Source organism: Ciconia boyciana, chromosome 11 (genome assembly GCF_034638445.1).
Source record: "Ciconia boyciana chromosome 11, ASM3463844v1, whole genome shotgun sequence".
NCBI lineage: Eukaryota > Metazoa > Chordata > Aves > Ciconiiformes > Ciconiidae > Ciconia > Ciconia boyciana.
The window spans coordinates 23,033,310-23,056,271 of NC_132944.1; the positions used below are offsets into that span (position 1 = coordinate 23,033,310).

The window sequence follows — 22,962 nt, forward strand, 5'->3', positions numbered from 1 at the left end:
GGATTAATTTTGTCAAAGACATGATAATTACCAAAGATTTATATGCTTTTTGTTTTCATCCAAGTGGATTTCAAAGCACTATTCCAGTCAATGAACCCTGCAAACTGTAATTTCAGGGATAAGCCTTGAAACCACTCCTATTCCTTATGTTGCTCAGGTAAATGAAGGTTTTTCTAATGGACTTTTGGTCTGGCACAATCAAACTTAGAATGCTATAGAAAAATCTGTAATGACTCTGTAAAACTTGTTATTATTGAAGACTTGAACTGCTTACCTAATATCAGATAGTCTGCATACACATTAGCTATGTTGAATTTACAGGATGCTGTTTATAGTGTTTTACCTGTTGTCTTCTTTGGGCCTTTATCCCACAATTCCTAATTCTGCTTCTGTCACCAGGTAGATCAGAGACATTCTGAAGGGTCACGAAGCACATGAATAGTTGCATTAGTAATTCAAAAGGGAATTTGATAAGTTACTTCTCTGTATCTGAACTGGACTTCTTTGAGACGTGTTATCCATATGTATATTCTGCAGTTGTAATCTCTGTATCCTCTGCCTTGGAGCACTGTACACGAGGGACTTTGATTGAAAGAAAATGGAAAGAAGGTGTTGCTCTAGTTTTTATACCTTCAGTTTAAAACATGAGAACCCTCGGGATGCTTTCCTGATGTTTGGGAGCTGTTGGCCAAAATTCTTACACCTTGAAGATGTGGAAAGATATGCTTCGATATGAGGATGTGCATATGCATAATACGTCTCAAAAAACTCAAGGAAGTAAGCTCTCATTTTTCTTTTTTTTTATCTTGCATTTAAATATTGTGGTGACTTGATACTGAAATCCCCCCCCAAAAAAAAATCCACACACCAACAAACACTTTCTGAGTTATAGTGAAAAATGTGCACTGCACACAATATGTGCATTCAAACTATAACTGGTCAGACCCGAATTATTTCTAGAAGGTCAGAAGTTAAAGGCTGTGCTATAGATCAGCTGAAGGAATCTTTCCCTCTACCTGCTATAAATAATTTTATTTTACTTGCTATCATCTGTTGCTGTTTCTCAGGCTCATAAAAACCAGAACAATGGCTAATTTATATCTTTTATAACAGGATACAATTTCATTCTTTATTCTCTTAGAACTGATTTAATAAAGTCTGATTTACCAATGGTATTTATTTTTATGGGCAGCTGCACTGTTGACAATGATTTCATATTATAGCAGTCCATGGAAAAAGTAGAGATTGGTCATATTGTCCTGTTCACAAAAAGCAGAGGAAAAGGAAATGTTCTTTCCTCGGTGTCAGATGTCACCTAGATGCCCCAAAATTGAAGTGCTTGCCCATACCTACCTCAATGCTAAAAGCTCCGTTCCTAGTGATTTTGATATTTTACTCTGATGCAGATACTTGGGAAGGCTGGGAGTTTGAAAACATTAATGTGAAAATATGAAAGATGCTGGGGGGGGGGGGGAACAAGTTTTGTTATATATAGTTAGATATAATAGTTAATAATAAGCTATTAATAGACATAATAGTTATAATAGTAAACATCAGTGCCAGAAGAAATTAACATCTGGAGACTTTTCTTCCTCCATTAATAAAAAGGCTTCATTTTTAATGGATAGGGAGCTGTAACATTCAAGGCTGATTTACTGCAAAAATCAAACTACCTTTTTTCCAGACTGTGCTGGCAGGTTCACAGGCCTTGACAATAGCTGGAAGACTGAACTAGCGTGAGTGAGTGTGCGGAATGCTGTCCTGTTGGGCTGCTGAGTTCGTTGGAATTTTAGCTATTTAGTTGCTACTGGTGTGCAAAAAGATCTGCTTGGAGAGAGGCAGTCTTGTTGATTGCATGAGTCAGGTAAATGTATTTCCTAATAGTCTATCGAATTGGTATTTTTTCTCCACAGGGGAAGTATGCATCTGTGGTTTCACGGAATTGTAAACGCTATAACACATGTATGCTCCCTGTGCAAATTTTGTCTTAACCCTTTGACTGCAAATCAAATTGTTCACAGAACTTGCTCTGAATTTCTGTAATAGCCAACCACGTTTATGATGAGATTTTCCTCAATCAAAAATATTTGGCTATTGATAATCACAATAAAATTTCCTGGGGAATATAACATTTCTTACTAATAGACATGGAACCTGAGATTATACAAAGGGCCTGGGAGACTGATTGTTTTTCCCGTATCAGACTAAAGCGACCTTTGGAGGCTACACTCTGCCCTTTATTGGAATATTGAGTATTGCCAACAACTGCAGACTAAGCGTTCTTTATTACCTTTGACAATACACCAAAGATACAGATCAAAACTAAAAATATACAGATCAAGACTAAAAATAGAAGTCACCTCTTCCAAGGCTGAGAAAATTGTATTTCTAACCCAATTACAGAGGATTAAACTTGTCAAAAGATTGGATGCCTAGCATAGCAAAAGGGAAAATTAAACACTTAGGGAACGGACTTGTTTTATTTATTTTTTACAGTTACCAAACTAAACTGTGTTTCAAAGAAAAAAGTTCCCAGAAGGATTTTACATGGAGGAAATGAGTGCCAAGAATATTTTCACTACAGCTGGCTACTGCCTGGTGAAAGTAAGTTGCGGCATGATAATCACAATAGAAAAGTCTTTCTCAGTAACATTTTCTAAGCCTTTTATGAATGCTGTGGCCACACCCTTTTTAGTAATCCTTTATTTCTCAGATGATTCAACCAATTCCAGTGGGTCTGGTTATGAAATCAGATATTAACAATGTGAGTGGGAGATACATCAGATAAGTTGTTTGGTGTGTCACGTCAGATTTTTTTCCTCACAAGTGCACAACTGGGGATTTAAAGGCCATAAGCAAGTGTTATTATCCTCATTTTTCATGAGAAATGGATAGGAACTAGATAGGAAATAGATCCACCTCAGAACAGAGATGAGGCTGCTGTCAGCTGCAGACCGAATGCAGGGATTCCCGTCTTGGTCTTGAGCCATAGTGGTGCTTCTTTCAACAGTCTGTAGCCAGTCAGTGTATTTGGTTAGAGAGATTATTATTGCAGCTTTTGCTGTTTTGCAATAACCTGCATGATAGAACAACCAACAGGGCGCTGTTTCGTGCCCCAAAGTTCTGTGGCACCACTGCAACAAGGCGTCTACTGATGGAGCACGGTGGGAGGCAGAGGGCGGCACAGCAAGAACCGCAAGAGAAGGGAGAGGTAGGTTTGGGGCAGACGTTAAGCAGTGTGTTTTATTTCCGCTACAACATCCCACCTCTGAAGAGACTTCTGAAGTGTGAGTTACCTTAGGGCAGCCTTTTGACGGACTCTGCAGGGGCCTGTTTCAGCCCCGTAGCACTCCTTGGTACTACTTTTCCTCTGGAAGTGCATTGCTTGATGTGAACCTGGTTTGCAAGAATGACTCCTTCATAATTTTGATGAAAATCAGGAGTGATTTCATTGCTGTCAGTTATATCATACTTATTTCAAAATAATTAAAAGTGAGAATAGAATTAGACTGACTTGTCTTTAGCAACGTCTAATATAGGGGATGTACCCATGAAAGTCATTAGTCACCAACAGAAAGGAAACTGCCTACTCTTTGCTGTAGCTTTTGCAAACATGCCAAGGTGTGATTTAGGTGTTAGGAAGGAAACCACCATCTCTTTGCAGAATAGTTGGACAATGCTCAGCTACTGAGGGTGGAGTGAGAATAATAGTTACAGGGAATCAGGAAAGCAGGGTAGGATTCTTCTTTCTAAACTTTACCCTCTTTGCTTAGACTGCCTTTAGACCTGAGAAATACAGGTATATTTATTTGAATATTCCTGCTCTTACCCTTAAATAGGCTTGTTAAAACCAAACATTTTTAAGTATAACTGTCAAGTATCACTGTATTTTAAGATAATGTTGTGGACTGAAGTAATAATACATTTAACACTTGCATTCTATATTTTGCATACTAAAGAAAATTTCATGCTTGTTAAGATTTAAAAATGCTGAGCAAACAACAATTGCAAGTTGTGTTATATAGTTTATCATCTTAAAAACCAGGAATTACAAATTAGTAATTACTAAAAAGTGTTAAATCTCCCTGGACGACATTTTTAGTTGGTGTGGTCAAGCAGATTCCAGTATGTTATATAATGATAGAATTTACGCCAACTAATTCTTCATTTCCCTGTGCACATAAGTAAGTGGAAATTCTGAGGACACATGAAATAGACTAAAAGTTAAAGGTCTCTAAACAGAGCATCTCTTCCAATTTCCGGATAATGAATACCAAATTAAGCTTTAAAGCAGGGATCTAAAACTGCCACTTTTCCTTTACAGGCATGGTAAGCCCTGAATAAAAAATGGACAGGCACTTGCTGCCTATTGCAGCTCTGCTTTCGTAGTAGGCACCGTTTCAGTGGCACTACCAAAGCAGGGGGTGGGACGTCTGCTTTCTAGTTTTCTTGGCCGCAGCCGTGAGGATGGCCCGATGTTTCAGGAACCCCTCGGAAATAATCAGACCTGAGCAGCCTCAGAGATTACTCCATTCTGCTAATTATATCGATGCTGCTGGGAGCACAGGTTTTGCCCATAACGTAGTGTTGATTAAAACATAAATCCCTGTGTAGCTAATTTGCCATAGGGCTAGAAAAGTGCCAGGTCCCCATATACTGGTCTAATTTATGTGAATTGCTGCTTTAGGAGCAGAAAAAAAGTAGCTGTAAAACTACTATGGCATCTTGATGGCTATCTTCCAGTTGAATTGTCCCTCCCTTAAAAAGACTGTTCCACCTTAAGAACCAGTTTCATTAAATTTGACTTTAATTCCAGAGTGTTTTCATACTGTGTAAAGTGGAGTTCAGAGATTACTTTAGTATCCCAAAGTGAAGAAATTAAATGGAATTTAAGACATTTACTTAAAAAGAAACAAAGTCCGATGTCCATATGTCTATGTCCACACCGCATTTCTGGCCTCAGCAATTTGAAACAACTGAAAGATTAAATCTCACTGCAAGATGTTAGGTTTGAAATGGGAAGCCTAACCATAGATGAGAAACACGATTAATTATTCTATTTTAAAATATTTCTGGTGCCTGGGCTACAAAACGTGGTGAGCTACTTTTCATCTTTTATTAGGGTTTTTCCATTGGCTGTTTTATGCTGGCAGTACTACTACTGAAAAGGACCTACCCCCTACATTTCATTTCAGTTTGCATTTGTGTAAGTGATGCAATTGTTGGTATTTATTATTATACTGAACTAGTGCCTATAGAATTTGGTCACAGAAAGTAAGATTATCTGTACCAGGCACAGCACAAACGCATACCAGATAGTCCCTCATCTGAAGAGCTCATAATCCACTTGCTTCCATCTTCACGGCCCTATTTTTTTTTCTGACCAATAGGGCTTCCTAGTATATCTCCATACTTCTTTCCTCCAAAGCAGATATGCCTGTTACCCTCTGTAAATTAGTTGTCACTGCTTTCCCCAGGTTGTTGACCTAATGGGACCTACTGCTGGTCGCTCTCTGTTGATCTCGTTTGAGATTCTCAGCGTGGAATTGGTGCTTTTTGTGGCCGCTCTTCCTCCTTAACTGTTTCGAACACCAACGCGGCGGTGGGAACTGAGCTTCCAGGGCGGCCCAAGCCGTGCAAAGCCTGTTCGCGGGGAACCGGGCGGCGTGCCGCTGCCCCTCCTCGCCGCCGGCGTTTCGCGGGCCGCGCTTCCCCAGCCGGGCGGCGGAGGGCTCAGGGGGAGGCCGGGGAAGAGGCAGGGGCCTTGTCGGGCCACCGCTGCGGAGCCGGCTGCCCCGAGCCCGAGCGGCGGCCCCTCGCCGGGGTGGGCAGTGCCGGGGGACCCGCGGCGGAAGGGAAGGACGCGCCAGCGAGGAGCAGACCCGCGCTGGGAAAGGGGACAGCGCGCGGGAGGGGCGGGGAGCCGGGCGGGGTGGGTGGAGGCGGGCGGCAGAGCGGGGCGCGGAGCGGGCCTCGGCCGGCGGAGAGGGGCGGGCTCCGGGGGCGGCGCACACACACACGCGCCTCCTCCCTCCGCCTCCCCTGACAGCCGCCGGGCCGGCCCTGGGCCCCCCCCCCCCGCGTCCTCTCCGCTCCCGCCGCCGGCCGCCAACGGCTCCCCCTGCCCAGCCCCCGGCGCCCTTTCTCGCCCCCGCCGACGGCTGCCGCCGGGTCCTCGCCGGGGCGGCAGCTCTGCGAGCCGCATGCCGGGAGCCGAGGAGGAGCAGGAGGGTGCAAGGTAAGGTGCTGTCCCTTGCGTCTGGGCTCTGCTTGGGGCTGGGCAGGGAGGCGGCTGCCTGTCAGAGCCGGCGGGGCTCGGCCCAGGCTTGCGGGCACGGAGAAGGGCGGCCGTGGCGGGGCTGACCACAAAGGTCGCGTTGTGCCTCGGGGGGCACCCGCCGCCCCTTACGGGACGCCACTCGGAGCGGTAGCGGGGGTGCCCCGGCGGCTCGGGGAAGGACTCCCGCCGGCTCCTGGTGGGGGGACGGGGAACGCACGCTCCTGCTCCTCCTTCATCTCCTCAGGCTATCGCCGCCCTCCTCGCCTCGCTCTGGCGATGCCCCGCGGAGGGGGAGGCAGGGGGTACCTCACCGCCGGAGGCCGGCCTAACGCCAGGGACCCCCGAGCCCCGCTCGTGCCCGGCAGCCCTGTGAGGGGCCCTGAGGGGGCGGGGGCGGCGGCGGCACCGGCGCGGCGACGGTTGGAGGCGGCGGGCGCGTTTGCCCCGCTTCCTCTCAGGGCTCAGCAGGCGTTTTGTGTTATTTATTTTTGAAAGAACTTTTTACACTTATTTAGGGACAAATCTTACACGAGCGTCAGTTCTGAAGGACAGCCCCGCGAAGGAAGGGCCGAAGTCCCAGGTGCTTGTTGCCTCCTTTGAAAACCGTAATTGTTATTACAACTCAGTTATTCCCTCAGCTGCTTGTTTGGCTTGGCGAGTAAGAGAGCGGCTCGCCGGTCGCTGGTTTCCAGCCCTTCCCTCCGCTCAGCACAGCCTCTACCTTGGGGGGCGGAGGAGGAGGAGGTTTCTAGGCAAAAGGAAGGTGGAAAAAACAAACCCCGAGCGTAATTACTTACACTTGTGGGGTCGGTCACAGCAGACTCTGAATAGGCTGTAAAAGGGAGACAACATTAATGAGCATGGCACGGATCATTGCCTGAATTTAAGTGGTTAATGCTGGTGAAGGCCCATGTAGGTGAAAACGCTGTGAGGTTGCTCAGGGTTGTGCGGCATTGCCAGGGTTTTAAGGGTTATCTTAGTGATGTGGTTGGCGGTGACCAGAATTCGTGATTTGTTAAGGAGCCATTTACATTAATGCAAGAAATTGAACTTTGGTAGTTGACAACTCTATTTTTTCTATATAGTTCTTAAATCTTGTGAATGTATAAATGTTCATGTTTATCTTTTCAGTGTGTGCCTGCATACGTTAATATAACTTATAGCTAAATGTTATCCTTTAGTACCTTGTGTCCTACACTTTCATAGTGAAAGGGCAGAGAAAATTCCTTCAGCCTCAAACACTTGTTATAGAATTAATTTGGTGACATACCCGATTCTGCAGCATGCACAGAGATCTGCCAAGTGCAACAAGTTATGAGATGGATGCTGTATCTGTGCAGACGTTTAATTCAGAATAGGGGAAGCCATGGGATTTGGAAACAAATTGAGTTAAAATATTTATTTCAGAATAACAGGTTTTGCAGAATGTAGGTAGGGGAGTGTGTGAAACAGAGCTGCCCCAGTGTGCATGAAGTAAGGGAATGCACAGGAATATCTTTGGCTTGTCATTTAGTGGATTTAGCCCTTCTATTTAAAATTTTTATACATATGAGATGCTACCTATTCTCAATAAATATTTATTACCCAGTTTTAGTAAAGAAAACACTGTATTGTTTTGAACAGAAATCCCTTTTAATTTCCCAACAGAATCGTGCGTATCGGTTAGCAATGTGACAAGGCCTCGTGACCCGTGAAGACACTGTAACATTCAGTATCATTCCCTGCACATTTTCTCAGATCTCCGCTCTGTTTTGAATAGTGCATTTCTTCTCAGGGCTGCTTTTGTGTAGACAGTTGTTCTGGCGTGATTCCAAGTTGTGGGAGTCTTATGTGCGCGCGATTTGGAGGTGTATTATGTGGAGTTGCTTCCAGCAAGTGTCCAGTGAGAACACGTGTCCTTAAACAAAAACTCTGTTTTGCTTTGCTGTTCATGAATTTAAGTGTGTGATACCTGATTCTGCTCAGGAGTTTATATGTAATGTCTTAATATTGACTCAGGAGCTAGTTTTTCACATGTTAGATCTTTTGAGTTAGGTGCTAAAGAAAATTAACCTGACCTCTTAAATTCTGTTTATGCTAGAGCTTTATTTGTATGTTTTCAGTATTTTAGGTTTTTGAACAATCTCTCTTGACGAAGCATAATTCTTCAGAGTATTTTTTTGTGAAAGCATCTGCGCGCTGCTACAAACGCTGTAATAAATGCCTTTAGAATCCTTTTGGAGTGCTTTGTGTGTGTGTATTATATTGCAGACACCTTACTGTCAGTTAACTGTGATGTGCATTTTGAGAAGTAATTTGTTAAGAGTTACCATTTTCTTCTTGTGTAACATGTAGGGAAACTGGCAAATGATACGCTTAGTGGAAGACTAAAAGACTTGAGGTGCTATATATCCTATTATGGTTTTATTTTGTTTAACTTAATTAGTCTCTTAATGTTTAATTTAGTCAGTCCCTTCATGTTATTTGTTTATTACATCTTGAGGATATAAGCATTGCAAGGTCATGTAGGTTTTATTGATAAATTTTAGTACTTACAGATAAATAGGTAAATCTAGTACTTTATAGATAAATTCTAATCTGTGACTTGGAAAAAACCTGAGCAGAGCAGCACTACATTGGAATGGTAGTGGTGGAATGGAATGGTAGGGTGGAAACAGATGAAAATACTTGAACTTGCTGGACAAAGAGAAGTCTTGAAATTTTCATGTTTGCATCTATACTTACTGGCTGAAAGAAATGTTATCTCCACATATCTAATATTTTCTAGGTCGTAGAAAAGTCCCTTTGGCTTTTTACCAGATTGTGCCTCTCAACTTGTGAGGGTGTGTTGCAGCTTTCAGTTGTCCGAGTCATATGAAATCTGGAATAAACAAATGGCTATGGTCTTGCACAAGTCTCTAAGAGCATGTAGAACTACTGTAGTGTGGTAGGTAAATAATTGGAAGATAAAGGACTTAGTAAATATGCTCCAGTAATCTGTGATTAACAAACACCTCGTGCTTTGCTTTTGACTATAATAGCTGCAAAGTAACTATTCTGAAATAGTTACATAGCATGTAACTGTGGTGCCCTCCATCCCCAAATGTAACATAGAGGATGTAAAAACGAACAAACAAAAAGTGTTTTCCCATCTAGTGTCAGCTGGGGTTGAAGATGAAGTGATATGCTGCCAATTATGGAAATGTGAGCAATGATTAACTGAGAGGTGCTCAACACTGCACGGAATCCAGCTGAAGGGGTTAGCATGCTAACGGATCAGGCTGTTAATATCTAAACACAAGGGCATATGTACACGCATATTTATTTACTTTTTCCTAATCACGTGCTGATGGGTAGCGTAAGGATTTCAAATCTGAGTAGGCATGCTGCCATAGGTATATAAGTTACTTTAGAGTACTATGTGTCTTACACAGACCACTGCTGAGGGTGGTACTTGAAGGCATGGCCAGTGGTGAAATCCAGCAATCCCCTCGCATAAAATTGTTTAAACTGGACAAGAAGCAGAAGCTTTGTGTTCTTTACAATAAAAGAGCAATTTTTTTGCTTTTCATGTTAAATCATTATATATACAAATAGAAATGGTAACATTATGTGAGTAGAAAGGTGCCCTACTGTTACTGATTCCCCCCCACCCCCCTTCTATATAGGATTAATTACCCTCACAGTCATGCAGCTCCCCTCATAACTCTACAGGTGTAATCAATGTGTGGTACAACTTGTATTCCAAAAGGTTTACTGGCTTTTATACCGCTGAAGCTTGCATAAACTTAGAAAGTTGGCAGGAGTTTTCTGGACTTGCGTGGTTTCTGTAGATCAAGAACAGCTGCTCTGCTGGTATCGTCTCTCAAACATTTTAGTTGTTAAAGAGAAGTACAACTTCCATTAGTTTATTTTAAACACTTCAGCATTTTTCCAAAATAAATTTTTGGGATTATAACTAGGAGAAGAATATGTCCATTACACTGTCGGTACTGTATCAAGAATCCTACTGATTTTATTTTTAATATTACAGTGTGTCCGGCTAGTGTTCCCTCAGAAGGTTCTGTCTGGACCATCACCTTTGTCTTGAAGACAACAACCAGCTATTTGGACAGTGCGTGTTTTGGGGGTGGCTGACTGCTTCTGCTTGTGTATGGCCTTAACTGATGCATCCAGAGAGCAGGTGGTTGGGAGAGGTTAGAGGCACGTATGAACTGCAGTACAGCGCCTAGAGCCACCACGTTTGTATTGACACAGGCTGAGTGCATCCCAAACCTGGTGTCCCTCTGCAGATAGTGAGGTTCTTAGGAGAGTATGGGCCTTAAAATACTTTGCCTACAGAAATAGATGCTGTCAAAATTAACATTGTTGATGCTCCACAGATAAGTAATTAATATCCTAGAAAAAATTCTCTCAAGCATGTTGTTTACTGTGTGGCGGGGTGATCTTGCAAACTTTCCCGTGTCGGTTTGGGCTGTGACTGTGCTTAGCAATTGCAGGTAAAAAGCTGTAAAGACTGAAAAGAAGGTAACTTTAGGACAGTACACCTTTTTGTCTGCAATTCAAGTCTATTGAATAACCAAGAAAAATAAATGCAAAACCAACTTGACAAACTTCAATGACTTATTAAACTGTGCAGCAATCCTGCATGAAATAATCATGATCGTTAAGATAGTAGGCTGAAAGGATCATAATCTTAATGTTAAGGAGAAAATGTGACACCCTTCCAGGCAGATAAAATTTTGAACCTGCTACTGTTCCCTGACAGTGATGATTCTGATAAAGGGGAAAATGGGTTGTGTTTGTCTCAACTGTGGTGGTGTTTCTTTTGGTTTTCATTTATTCTTAATCTATTTTTGTTGAGGATAAACTCCTTTATCATGAGGGAGGCAGGAACAGGTTGAAAAGAAGAGAAGTCTATGAAAAAATGTGGCAGTGGTTGCATTAATTTCACACTGGGCATGCATGCTGTATCTCTTTTTTTGTGAGTCTGCCATTACTGTGAAAAAGACTTAATTTAAGTGCTAGTTTCAGAAGGCTCCTCTTTTTTGTTTAATAAATTGTCCCTTAAATTGGTTTAGCTTTGTATAGCCCTTCCACTATTCTTTACAGAAATAGCACATAGTTATTTCTGGAAATAGTTTTCCCCTAGATAAAATCTAGATTTAAAAAAAATCATAGATAAAATCTTAGTGTTTGTCATTGTTACAACTTTTCAGTAACAACTTAGTGCTTGCTTTCAAATTCAGACGTTTGAGAAGGATAGAGTTAAATTAATCTCAGAAATTGCTAGCTGCATGAGTCACTAAATGGGGAACATAAATACTCATAATCTTTGGAAAGAACCTCTCAACATTGTTTTGCTGCATAGTGTCAACTGCAAAACACAATACAGTGTGTTTAGCTTAAAAGTAGTTGTATTTGCATTTGAAATCATAGTTTATGAAAAAAACCCAGATAACTTTTTGCCCCTTTTTGCTTGTCAAACTGACTAAAGGCTAGCACTAAGTCTGCAGTAGAAGCTAGATTATTATACTGTTGTGTTTTGTTTGCTTGCTTTGTTGAAAAGAAATAAAAACTTGGAGAGGGGGAAAAGGGTAGAGAAGTGGCCAGTGCTGATGAATTCTTCTTGCACACTGATAGAAAGGATAGGTTGTTTTGTTTACTGCCTGGTGCTGGAGCCAGATACTTGAAATAGGAACATCTGGATCATTTAGTCCAGAGAGAAACAAATTTGTTTTGGAATGACATATGTAACTATAACATTGGTGACAAAAAATTCCTTGATATCTATTTATGTTGAATAGAATATAGTACTTAGTGTTCTCTGTATTCTGCTTAAACAGTGTATTTAATTTTGTGAGTGCACCTTCTGCATTTTAAACCTTCTGTTTAAAATGTTCTGTTCAAGTCTTTGCTAGTGTTTCATAATGTTAGATTTTTTCCTAATCAGGTAAGAGAGTTTTAGTTGTTGTATTGTGTTATTATGAAGACACAGAGTACCAAAACATTGAATTCCTCTTTTTTTAAAATTGATATGGCAATCAAGTACCATCCCTAAAAGTGACAACAAAGCTCACAAACATTCCCTATTTCCCCCTACACTGCTAAAGTTTCTGAGTTGAAACCACTGAAAGACTCAAAGTGCCTGATAACTTTGCAGATTGGGCAGTGCAGATGAGTCCTTGCTCTTCTATTCTTTATCGCAGTGGTTTACAGTATTATATGATATGCTGATATGCAGGATACACTAAACCAGCAGTCTGAATTCTTTCATAACTCTTATTTTGCACAGCAATAACCAGCTCAGGAAAATCTGTGTTTGTATTTTGGGAATAAAACGTGTGCATGTACCTGCGTGTGGTTTCCCTGATGCTGGTGTTTTACTATATAAACATGTTTAAAGGGTTCTGAAAGATGTCTGAGTTGTAACCACATCCTCTCTTCGATGCTGGTAAACTTCTCCATGTGCTTTCATGAAGGTGATGTGAGATGAATTGTAACTTAATTGGTTGTCTTCCTTTTCTTTTGGTATTTTTTAGGGAAAAGAGCTAGGTCTTGGTAAACTAAAGGACTAGTCCTATTGAGAACAGTGTCTCATATAGGCTGTATTTCTCCAGCATGGAACGCTATTCCATGTCAGTCTCCTGGCTTCAGCTTGGTACGAACTTGTACGTGTTTGTTTATTTATTTAACTGTTGTCTTTTACCTTTTAATCTACTTTGTGCTGAGAATAAATATAACATTCATGCTATTTAAAAAATCAACATTGTCTTTTATATATGGCTGGATAGACTATCTTGCTGTCTGTAGCCAGTGTGTGTGTATAGGCAAGGGAGCCATACTTGATACTTGCTGTGAGACAGAATCATTGTATTATTTTAAAGCTGCTTCTCTATTATCTTGGAGAGTTCTGAATGGAATCACCAAATATGGAGTGAAAAGTCATGTGCAGTGCCTGTGGTTCTCTGAGCTACTTCCTCCAAATATCTTTGTATATACACTTGTGTAAAGTACCTCTATAAAACTTACCTGCGCTTCTTCAGAGGACAGGAGGTGACTATTTTTAATGAGATGCCTCAAGGACAGGAATAAAAACCCTTTCAAAAATATGTATTTAAAAAGGTTCTCCAAAACCTCATTCTTTAGTGCATCAGGTGCATTTTTAAAGACTTAAAGAGGGTAAGTATTGGTATGCCACGTGTGTTCACTGAGGTCAAAACTTACTTGAAATAACCATAGTGTGTGTGAAACGAAGTTTATGGTATGCTAGGCTTGGATTGAAGTGATTATGCAAGGTGAGATTTCTCAGCACTGCCTGCTGCTTGGAGTTGTCAGGAGAAACACTCTTCAAGAGCTTCTTGAGTTTTCACTCTGGTTTTACTGAAGTGTTTTAGTGGTATAAATATGTTTGGCAACTGCAGTATCTGAAAGCCTCAGAAAAACAATTTGGATGAAAGATTGGTTTTGGCGTTTGTTGTTATGCAGTTAAATAACGAAGTTCGTTTTAAAGTTTAAATCTGCCCTTCAACAAGCTATTTGCCTAAGGCGGTTGCTGGTTAGGAGCTGAGTGCCATCAAGATGTGAGATACTATGTGCTTGCTAACTTTGTGTGTGGAAATGCGACTTTTCAGAAAACAATACAAGAGTAAATGTGATTCTTCACTAGAAATTACAGACTTTTGTGCAGCCAGTAAGGAAATGGAGAATCGTCTCTTTAAAATTAAAGATGTTATGATGCATGCTTGCTAATTAGTAAGCTATTGTTCAGGTTTTGTGAGCATAAAGACTTCTGCTTGGGAGAATGATGGTGTGTAACACTCCTAATTTTTTTTTCTCTGTAGTAGATTCACATTACTATAGTGATGCTACTGCCTTTTTCATTAAAAGGAATAGTAGTTTTTCGCATTGAGGGGTCTTAGGGTTCAGTAAAGCTTTTTTCACAGTTCTCTTATCAACCGAGTATAACAAGATACTATTTCAACAATGTAAAGCATTTTGGTGAAGGTAAGGAGCTGTGGGAACACGTTTTATCAGAAGATATTGGTCATTTTTACTTTAACTGTAGCAAACATCTGTTGAATGATAGGTTATTTTTTTAACTGCTGCTACTGTGAATATCTTACTTGCCTAGAGATACAAACAGGGAGTGGAGGGAAAGGCAAAAAAGATTTTTAGCCTGAGGATCAAAGTGTATCTACACTTTGTAACACAAGGGGGTGTGGGGGGGAGAAAATGGGCTTCCTGTAGGGAATCATGATTTTAAAAAGATCAGCTAATACTTTCCCCATTCTGTTAGATATAAATCACAGGCTGGTTTGAGCCCATGGGGTGTTGTGGCTTCAACACTATTCTTGAACCTTCTCATTTTTTTCTGTTCAAATGATCCTATAATGCTGTTCTGTGCAGGTCTGGAGGCTTGAGTGCTGTGCTATACTAGATCCTTTTTTCCCCCCTTTATTTTTGTCCATTTAAGGGCAGTTGCAGAACTTCCAGAATTAAATCTAAATATAAATTAATAAAATATGCTGAAATATAACACACTTGTCAGTTCTTAAGCTGGTGGCTTACCACTACTAGGCTTTTCTCTGCCATTATGGGGTGTAAGAATCTACTCTAAGCAGATTGATTATCTGATGCATTATCAGTCCAAGTTAATGATTTTAATGGAAGCATAAAAATGAGTTTCTTTGTGGAGGTAACTTAAGAGAATTTCGGGGTGCGTGCTTCCTTCTGGGTACTCCACTATTGAACAGTCTAAACTTGGTCATAGAAGACTAAGCATGCTAAATTTCTGATGTCTCTTCAAAACCAGCAAGGATGTTTCTTCAAGGCTGTTCCCTCAATAAGATAGTGACAGTAGTGTCAAACATAGCTGCTATAAATAAAGTCTTTGGCATTGTTTTCCTATGTTTTTGTTCTGGAATTGCCTTTTGCCCACTTCCTCCTATTACAGCACAGCACGATCTCTAGGACAATACCTAATTAAAGTGCGTGCTCCTTATCTGGAACAGTCAAGGTTCAGTGGGCAAACAGAGGATGAGGAACAGCATACATCTGAAGCAGAGTCTCTTAAATTAATATTCATTGTCTTGCCTTGGCATCTGGCTTTAAGTTATTAAGAGGGAAGATGATAGATTTATTTTCCTCCTTCAAGTTTCATCATGTATAGTGCCTATGCCGTAAAGTTCAAGTCCAAGCAAGAGTTGGATGGTGATATAGAAAGAGGCACCTGTGAATAGCATATTTTTTCTGAACATTGTTCCTTTGCTTCTTGAATTGCATTTAATTTTCAAAGATGTTATTATTACTGGAGGCTGATTTCTAAGGATAGTGTTAGTATTCTGGTTGAATAAATCCTAAAACAGTATATTCCAAACAAAATTTTACTTTGCCAGTTTTAGCTTTAATTTTGTGTGGTTCACTTTGAATATAAACAATATTTTCGGAGAGTGTAAGCCTTACAATAACTTTTCTACAACAGAACAATTCAGTTTTATTTTAGACCTACTGAAGCAGTTTGTGTTCACTAGAAATACTTCCATGAAATATTCTTAATGCTTGAAAAAAGATATCCCCTTCTACATCTTGAAATAGAAAAAAAATTATTTTAAAAACAGTTATTGATTCTGAAGAAGGAGTCTAAGAGCAGTCTGTGGCACAGCAATGAGTCAGGATAGAATCTACAGGCTGAGAATTTTTAATTGAAACGACTTTCAAGTAAGAGAAGTAGTGGTAATATTTGGTATCCATGGCTTTGGAAAGTGTAGATGGAGACCAAGTTTCCATTTGTCATTTAGAAACTAAAAAACTTCTGGTATTTTGACAAGGCTATAAAACTTGTCCGTGATGTGGGGATCAGCTGTTTAATTACCTGTTGCTCCTGGTGAAGAGTGAACTAGGACCTGTGTAGACCTGTTGTGAGGAATAGGATGACAAAAGAGTATCCCTGATGATCTTCCAGAAGCTCGTCTGACTCATTGCTGTCCAGCCTCCGAAGTGTGAATGAGAAGTGCTGCTGGATGGCAAAACTGAACGGACACTTGGTCTCAAACCTTTAACAAGCTCCTCCATCTCAAAAGACAGGAAGGAAGGAGGAGTATGATTTGAAAGAAACTGGCTGATATAGACAAAAGTCATTCCAGATGCTAGGAGTTTATGCTACAGCAGCCCAGGGATTACATGGTGGGTATTGCTGGAGCATTGTTTGTTCTTTGGCGTGGGTGGAAAGTTAGAGGGATGCTTTGCACTGCCTGCTCCCATCTGAGGAGGTGCGCTCGTGGCTGCTGCAGGGCAGAGGACAGGAGAGGGCCAGACAGGCATGGTGGTGTTTCCGTCCCCCTTTTGTCAGTGGCAGCTGAGGAAGGGTGCTTGTCCACCACTGTATCAGTGGCTGTTACGCCTCTCACGAGTAAGTGAAGAGTGCATTTCTTTAGTTAGTGGGTGACTGGGCAGGTCTCTCGTATCATTGGAAACCGGGTAGTGGAGGCTGCAAGAGCATGACTATGTGTCTTGAAAGGATGTGACTCTTGGTATCCAAAAAGCCTGCTGTCTTATCCAGCATATAGATATCTTTCTGAAGGTGTGGTGGATGAGATCTTGCAATCAGAATGAATAAATGCTGGCCTTTTGATGCCTTTGTTTTATGTTTCAGAAAACACCAGAAGCAGATTTTTGTAAGATCCTGAGGTTGTTGAGGGGAAGGAGTACAATGTGTTACTGACATTTTCAGATATTAGACCAGGAATGTGAGGGAGTTGAGAAGTTTTACAAGATTTATTACTTTACGTGGTTTTCTTTGCAGAACGTGTGAGAACATACACTGGGTTTATGCTATATTTCATTTATTTTCTGTTAGATATATGTCAACCTTTATCATCAGTTGTTCATAGAAAAGTTTGTAACACAGTAACTTTATCACTTGTTCTGTCTTCTGCTTTTACTCTTGTTTCAGTGTGGAAGTTTCAGTGCAGAGATATGGACGGAGTGTTTGCTTAGATGTTTCCAAGGGCGGGAAGGGGAGTGCCGAAAACTTTTTTTTTTTTTTTTTTTTTTAGTCATACATTGAACTCTTGTGCTGCTATAGTACTAGTTCACAAGTGAACAGTAGAAGGTTTTTTGTTGTTTGTTTGTTTGTTTCCTGGAATGGCAACCTTGTGGTTTTGTAATTTGAATCTTTCAGCTTCCAACTTTGAGAATTAATGGGCTGCTTTTAACCTTCCCTTGAACCTTTGATCTTACCAGTATGAATGACTGTAAGAGAAGGTAAAACTCTTGTTGGCATAACTTGCATGATCACTGAAGCATCTGGGCTTTCCCAATGTAGAGTAGAAACTCATTACCAAGAGAAAAGTTTTAATTTGCCCTGTCAGGAAATTGCTTCCTGAAAGAGGGGAACTTTGCAGAAGGTGTTTAAGTATGGACTCTTGCATTGTTGCTTCAAAATGTATTTAAGAGCAACTCCCCTCTTCCTGTGCTATTATAGACTAGACAGGCAAGTAGTAATTTAACTTTCAACACCTGCTGCTACTGAGACACTTCAAGAATTACTAGGTTTTTGGGTAGGTTTGGGTTTGGGGTTTTTGTTGTTGGTTTGGTTTGGTGGTTTTTGGTTTTTTTTTTTTTTTACTTTGAAAAAAAATGAAAAGTGATCCAACTTCAGAATCAGGAGTAAATTTGAGGTCAGGCACTGATTAAAAAAGAGGTCAGATGGTTAACAGTCTCTGTTTCTGCCCTCACAGAGGTGAGGCTTTTGTTGTTCTCCCTTTCAGAACAGTTTTCTGGATCTTTAAAACAAGATTTCAAGAAACGAATTTGCTTGGAAACAGACTGCAGAATTTTTATCCCTTTCTATTACGAGGGATGTAAAAAAAAAAAAACCAACGCAAAATAAAGGACCTGTTCTTGTAAGTCCATTCTGTTTTCTCTGGAATGGCAGTGCTGCATGCTCTGTTCACAGCAATGGGCAGGCAAAAAGAAGACAGTAATTCCAGTTAGGACCAAATTTCGGTTGCTGATTTTGGGACTTTTGTCCAATAAACGTGCTTGCTAGGGCTGTTTATCTACTCCTGCATGGACAGAATTTAGAAACAAGGATCGGCATTCTCTTCAAAGTACTTGTTTTGTGAGGATTGGCCTAATCTGCCTGCCACTGATGGGACACATGCGTTATGCTCAACTTTTCTTGACTGTCAAGTCAGATTTTGACCCAGGTTTCACACAGGCTAAACCAGCTTTTTAATGGTTCTTTATACCTTGTTGCTAAAAGCAAGGGATTATTATCTTGACAAGCACAGCCTATTTTCTGGTTATGTTCTAGTAGATATTAATTAATATACAGTTGAACCTGTTCTCTGTTAATCGCTTAGGTCTTTGTGCTGATCATAATAAGAACCAGGTGTCAAATCCGGTCAAATAAGATGACTGATAGCTACAATTTTTTTTCCCCTTTCTTTTAAAAGAGGGGAAAAAAAAGCTATAGGTGTAAGGAGTTCCATGTTAACCTTGTGGATCCTGTTACCAAAAAATAATAGTGTTTCATGGTGAAATTAACTTGCCTTATCTAGAGGCTTTGTTTGTTCTTACTGTGCAAGTCATTTACTTGAAGCACCTTTGGCCATATAGTCCTTTTGGAAGTGTTGTAACTTGGGACTTGCTGTTGCCAGTGTTTGAATATGTCTGTGCTGTTTTTGAGAGTGACTTCAGCCATGAATTAATTGTTCTTTTCTGCAAAAAGTATGATCTTAAGTTATTAAAATATGGATCTTAAGTTATTAAAGTATGCTAAAAAGCTTCTGTAAAGCTTCACATACCAGAAATTGAAATTTTCTCCCCAGTGTTGTGTGGATCATTCCATGGCAACACTAGCAGTGACTGCTGCTCTGAATTAACATAACTGACACCACGCATAGCCCTGGATACAGGCTTGCTGACATCAACTCTTTTGGCATGTGTTCAGAAAAGTAAACAAAAGACAATCAGTGTTGAGTTTGGCATAACTAGCAAGTCCACAAAACTGCCAAATCCTTCTCAATGTATTCATCCAATTAATCCCATTGATTTAGGACATTTACTTAAGTGAGTAAAACATACTGCATTTGGTCTTAAAAGTTCTTGTCTTAAAGTTTGGGGTTTCTAAATTAGTAAACACATTCTTCACTTATATTGCATTTTTCATATTTTTTGATGTTTTTCCTTTGTAGAAAAAAAATGAATTCTGAAAGCTCAGCACTCACCATGAGTAGCCCTGCTGTAATAAACCAATGTGCCAGAGGAGGAATGGAAGAAGAAAAAGTTTGGTAAGCTTTACTTCTAATTTTCTAAGAGGTTAGTAGAAGGCAGTATTGGGAGATGTAGTTTTAAAATTAAGTAAAAGAATTATTTGTTATAAATGTTTGCATTAATTTTGTGTTGTTTAACAACAGAGAAGGAAAAAGGAAAATATTTTTTTATTTTGGTTTTGAGTTTTTAGCAGAGGACCATGGGACAGGGTGCTATGGGGGATGGGCAATGGAAAAACTCCTGTTCACTTCAGCAGTGCACCAGTTGTACTCATGGAATCTTTCACATATGGCAAATGTCTTAATCTCCCAATGCTGTTGCTATGCTTGTGCGATGCTATTACTAGTACCCTTCAGTACTGTGCAGGCTTGTGGTCTCCTGAGATTTGTGCCCTGGGAGACATTAACCAAGTTAAGAGTTTCTAATTTTTATTAAAAAAAATTTAGTCTGTACTGGAGAAAAAAAATACTATGTTCAATGGTAGATGTGGACAAATACTTACACTTTAGGACAATTTTTTTGTGAAAACTGCCACTGACCATGCAATTTTTAGCATCTTCTTTGGTGTTTTAATGAAGGGAACAGGGTGTTGAGAAGGCATTGAGACTATTTCAGCTGTGTTAATGAGAGCCTTTTATTGAGAGCCTGCTGATTTCTCCTTGCTGTTGTTCACTAGCATTTAGCTAGAGTTTTGTTGCATTGTTTACTTACCATGTAGAAAACAACCAAATAAACTCATGACAGGAAGCATGGCACCCATATGGACAAAAAGCTAACTTACATTGTTTTTGTAGTCTGAGAAATACTCTTGAAAAGCTAAAGAATTAAAGAAGTAGTAGCAAATGAATGTTATATTTCCTGCTGGATGCTTGTCAGGAAATCATGCAGAATCTTTTTTGGTTTTGTTTTTATGTAGGATTAAACTAACAGCATCATTGTACCTGGAAAGTAGTTTCTTTTTAAATGTCTCCCACTATTCCACTACTATTCCTGGAACTTCCTCAAAGCTAGAAACAAAATCTCTGGATGAAGGGGTGGGATGAGGAAGACTTGTGAGCTTCCCTCCTGACTTCCAAATCTAATGAGGGGTGGGGAACTGTCACATAGTGTTCCTTTGTTTGATATCTTTTATTGTTTTTTATCCTGCTTGTGGTATTGAGCAATATAACTTCATTTTCTGCATGACATTTCTTTGTAATGCTTCATAGCAATTCTCGGTAGTGTTGACTAAAATAGCAGGAGAGTACAATTTATGTTATCAAGTATTAGAGTATCATGAATAAATTGTATGATTTGTTACAAATGTGTAATTGACCTTAGGGAAAGTGGTGGAAAATAGCAGAATTTATGTGTCTACTAGTCTTTGATTTGCCTTTGGTCATGTCTGTCCTGCCGCGCCCCCCCCCCCCCCTTCTTGTCTATATTGTTTGTGTACACTAATCTACAGTTTCTGTGACTTTCAGTCATACTTGCTAATATTTTTAATCATTGCCTTCCTGCAATTCCTCATTAAATTTGAGGTTAGAGCAGAGATTGTTATCTTCAGGAGTTAAATACATCTTTTTATTTAAGATCCTAGGATGCTTAGGAGTTCTAATGAGGAGATAAAACAGATTCCTTTTTTCAGACATTGTAAAATTACCTTGGGATTTGAGGTTAAATAAATATCCACAATTCCAAGTGCTCGTCCGCAGGAGCAGACATAGTCTTAAAGTCCCTCCTTTTATCTTTGTCGGTGCTAGGCCAAGTTATTCAGTGTGTCACAGATGTAGAGAATTGTTTCACATTGTCGGATTAGTTCAATGCAATTTACATGGCACTTGGAAATAAAGATTTCTATAACCACTAGTGTATTTACACTGCCTGGTTATACAGTCACCACTGTACGTGTGGATGTATGCTTGATAAGTATTTTCAATCAGTAAGATAAATGTGACATGAAGATTTTAAATTAGAATCTCACCTTGTAGACTTTGTTGGCTATAAGTAAGTATACGACAGCTTATGAGAGTGCTAATCAGGGGCAGTAGAAACTTGGACTGACTTGTCTTGACACTGAAGTGTTTATTACTGAAAGATAAATCGATGAACACTTCAGTGGTTAAGGATATATTGAGATTTAACTCTTCTGTGGGCAGAGGATAATATATGCTGTCATAGGTTTTGTGATATCCTTTTATATTTAAGTACCATGTATTAGGTTACAGAAGTGATATAAAGAGCCAGGTTATCTCTTAGCACAGGCCCCACAATTGACACTGAATTACAAGGAGCTAAAAATATTTAACCCAGCTTTAGGTGTGCTTTATATCTTCTTAAATGTGTTTCAACCTGTATATCAACCAACAATATCACTTCTACTTTTGCTAGCTTCTTATTTTGTAAACCAAAATCTTGTTTGTTAAAAAGGGTGTCATGTGTGCAATCTGCGGAATTTTAGTTGGGTTTTTGATTTGAGAAGCTGAATAGCGGTCTGATGCATGTCTGGTGTAATGAATGCAAGATGTGGCTGAGTTGAGTTCTTTACTATCTGTGACTCAGCTATTACTTGGTGAGTGCAGTAAATACAATGGTGAAAATTTCATTTAGAACTATGTGGAATATATTTAAAGTTTTCGGATTTTTTTTTTTTGCTTAGTATTGTGGGGTTTTGTAAGTACTAGAGCTTAATAAACGTTATTTTTCTCAGCTTAATAAAGTGCAATGTTGCACTGCGTTACTGCATCATGCATTTATTATTGTTTTTTCATTGTCTGGTTCTTGAAACATGCTTACATTCTGATGGGTTCTCAGTTGTTTTATTTTCAGGAAAATGTGACTATTAGTAAGGACCGGCGTTAGCCATAGCAAGATTAGGAATGTATACTATTAAAAGTATGCAGTAACAGTGTAAATTATTCAATTAAGTCAAAAGCCTCCACAGAGCCAAAGCGCTGAGCAAGACCTTATCTAGCATTTAAACATCGCTTATGATGCACGTAGAAGCCTTTGATGTTCCATAAGGCTGTATATTCAGGCCCCCTAGAAACAGAGGGAAGGAAGAGTAAATAATTTGTGGTGATTTTTACTTGCAGCCAGAAGACGAAGTTCTTAATTTTTTTTTTCCTTGAATAAATTATTACTAAAATGTGAACAACAGGTGGATACAGTTAATATCAAGGACATTAATATTATACAACAAACTTGTGGTGGAATTATCCACATAACCTTAGTATATTGTGAAGTTTTCTCAAGTGCTGTAACTAAACTTGTATGCATTGTATGAATGTTGTTGTGTACTTTGCTTAGCAAGAGCATGGTGCATTTGTTCAGGTGGTAAGTGTAAATTGTTTTGTCTTGTCCCATTCCTTAAAGTTGGGGTCTCTTATATGTTTATACTTCACTTATAAATTGACTGCCAGCGAGTATTTTATTCTCATAAA

At 39.8% G+C, this 22,962-nt stretch overlaps 1 protein-coding gene across 3 annotated transcripts in view; it reads left to right on the forward strand.

Annotated features, from left to right (window-relative positions):
- The first annotated feature begins 6,087 nt into the window (after positions 1-6,087).
- ARHGEF3 (Rho guanine nucleotide exchange factor 3) overlaps positions 6,088-22,962 on the forward strand; it is a 140,950-nt gene continuing 124,075 nt past the window's right edge. The window contains exons 1-2 of one of the 3 annotated variants that reach the window (XM_072876245.1): positions 6,088-6,238; positions 19,462-19,557. In XM_072876245.1, coding sequence (XP_072732346.1) covers positions 6,204-6,238; positions 19,462-19,557 — 131 coding nt within the window. In that variant the 5' untranslated portion in view covers positions 6,088-6,203. The remainder of the gene's footprint in view (positions 6,239-19,461; positions 19,558-22,962) is intronic. The other 2 variants (XM_072876247.1, XM_072876246.1) reach the window with 2 other exon arrangements.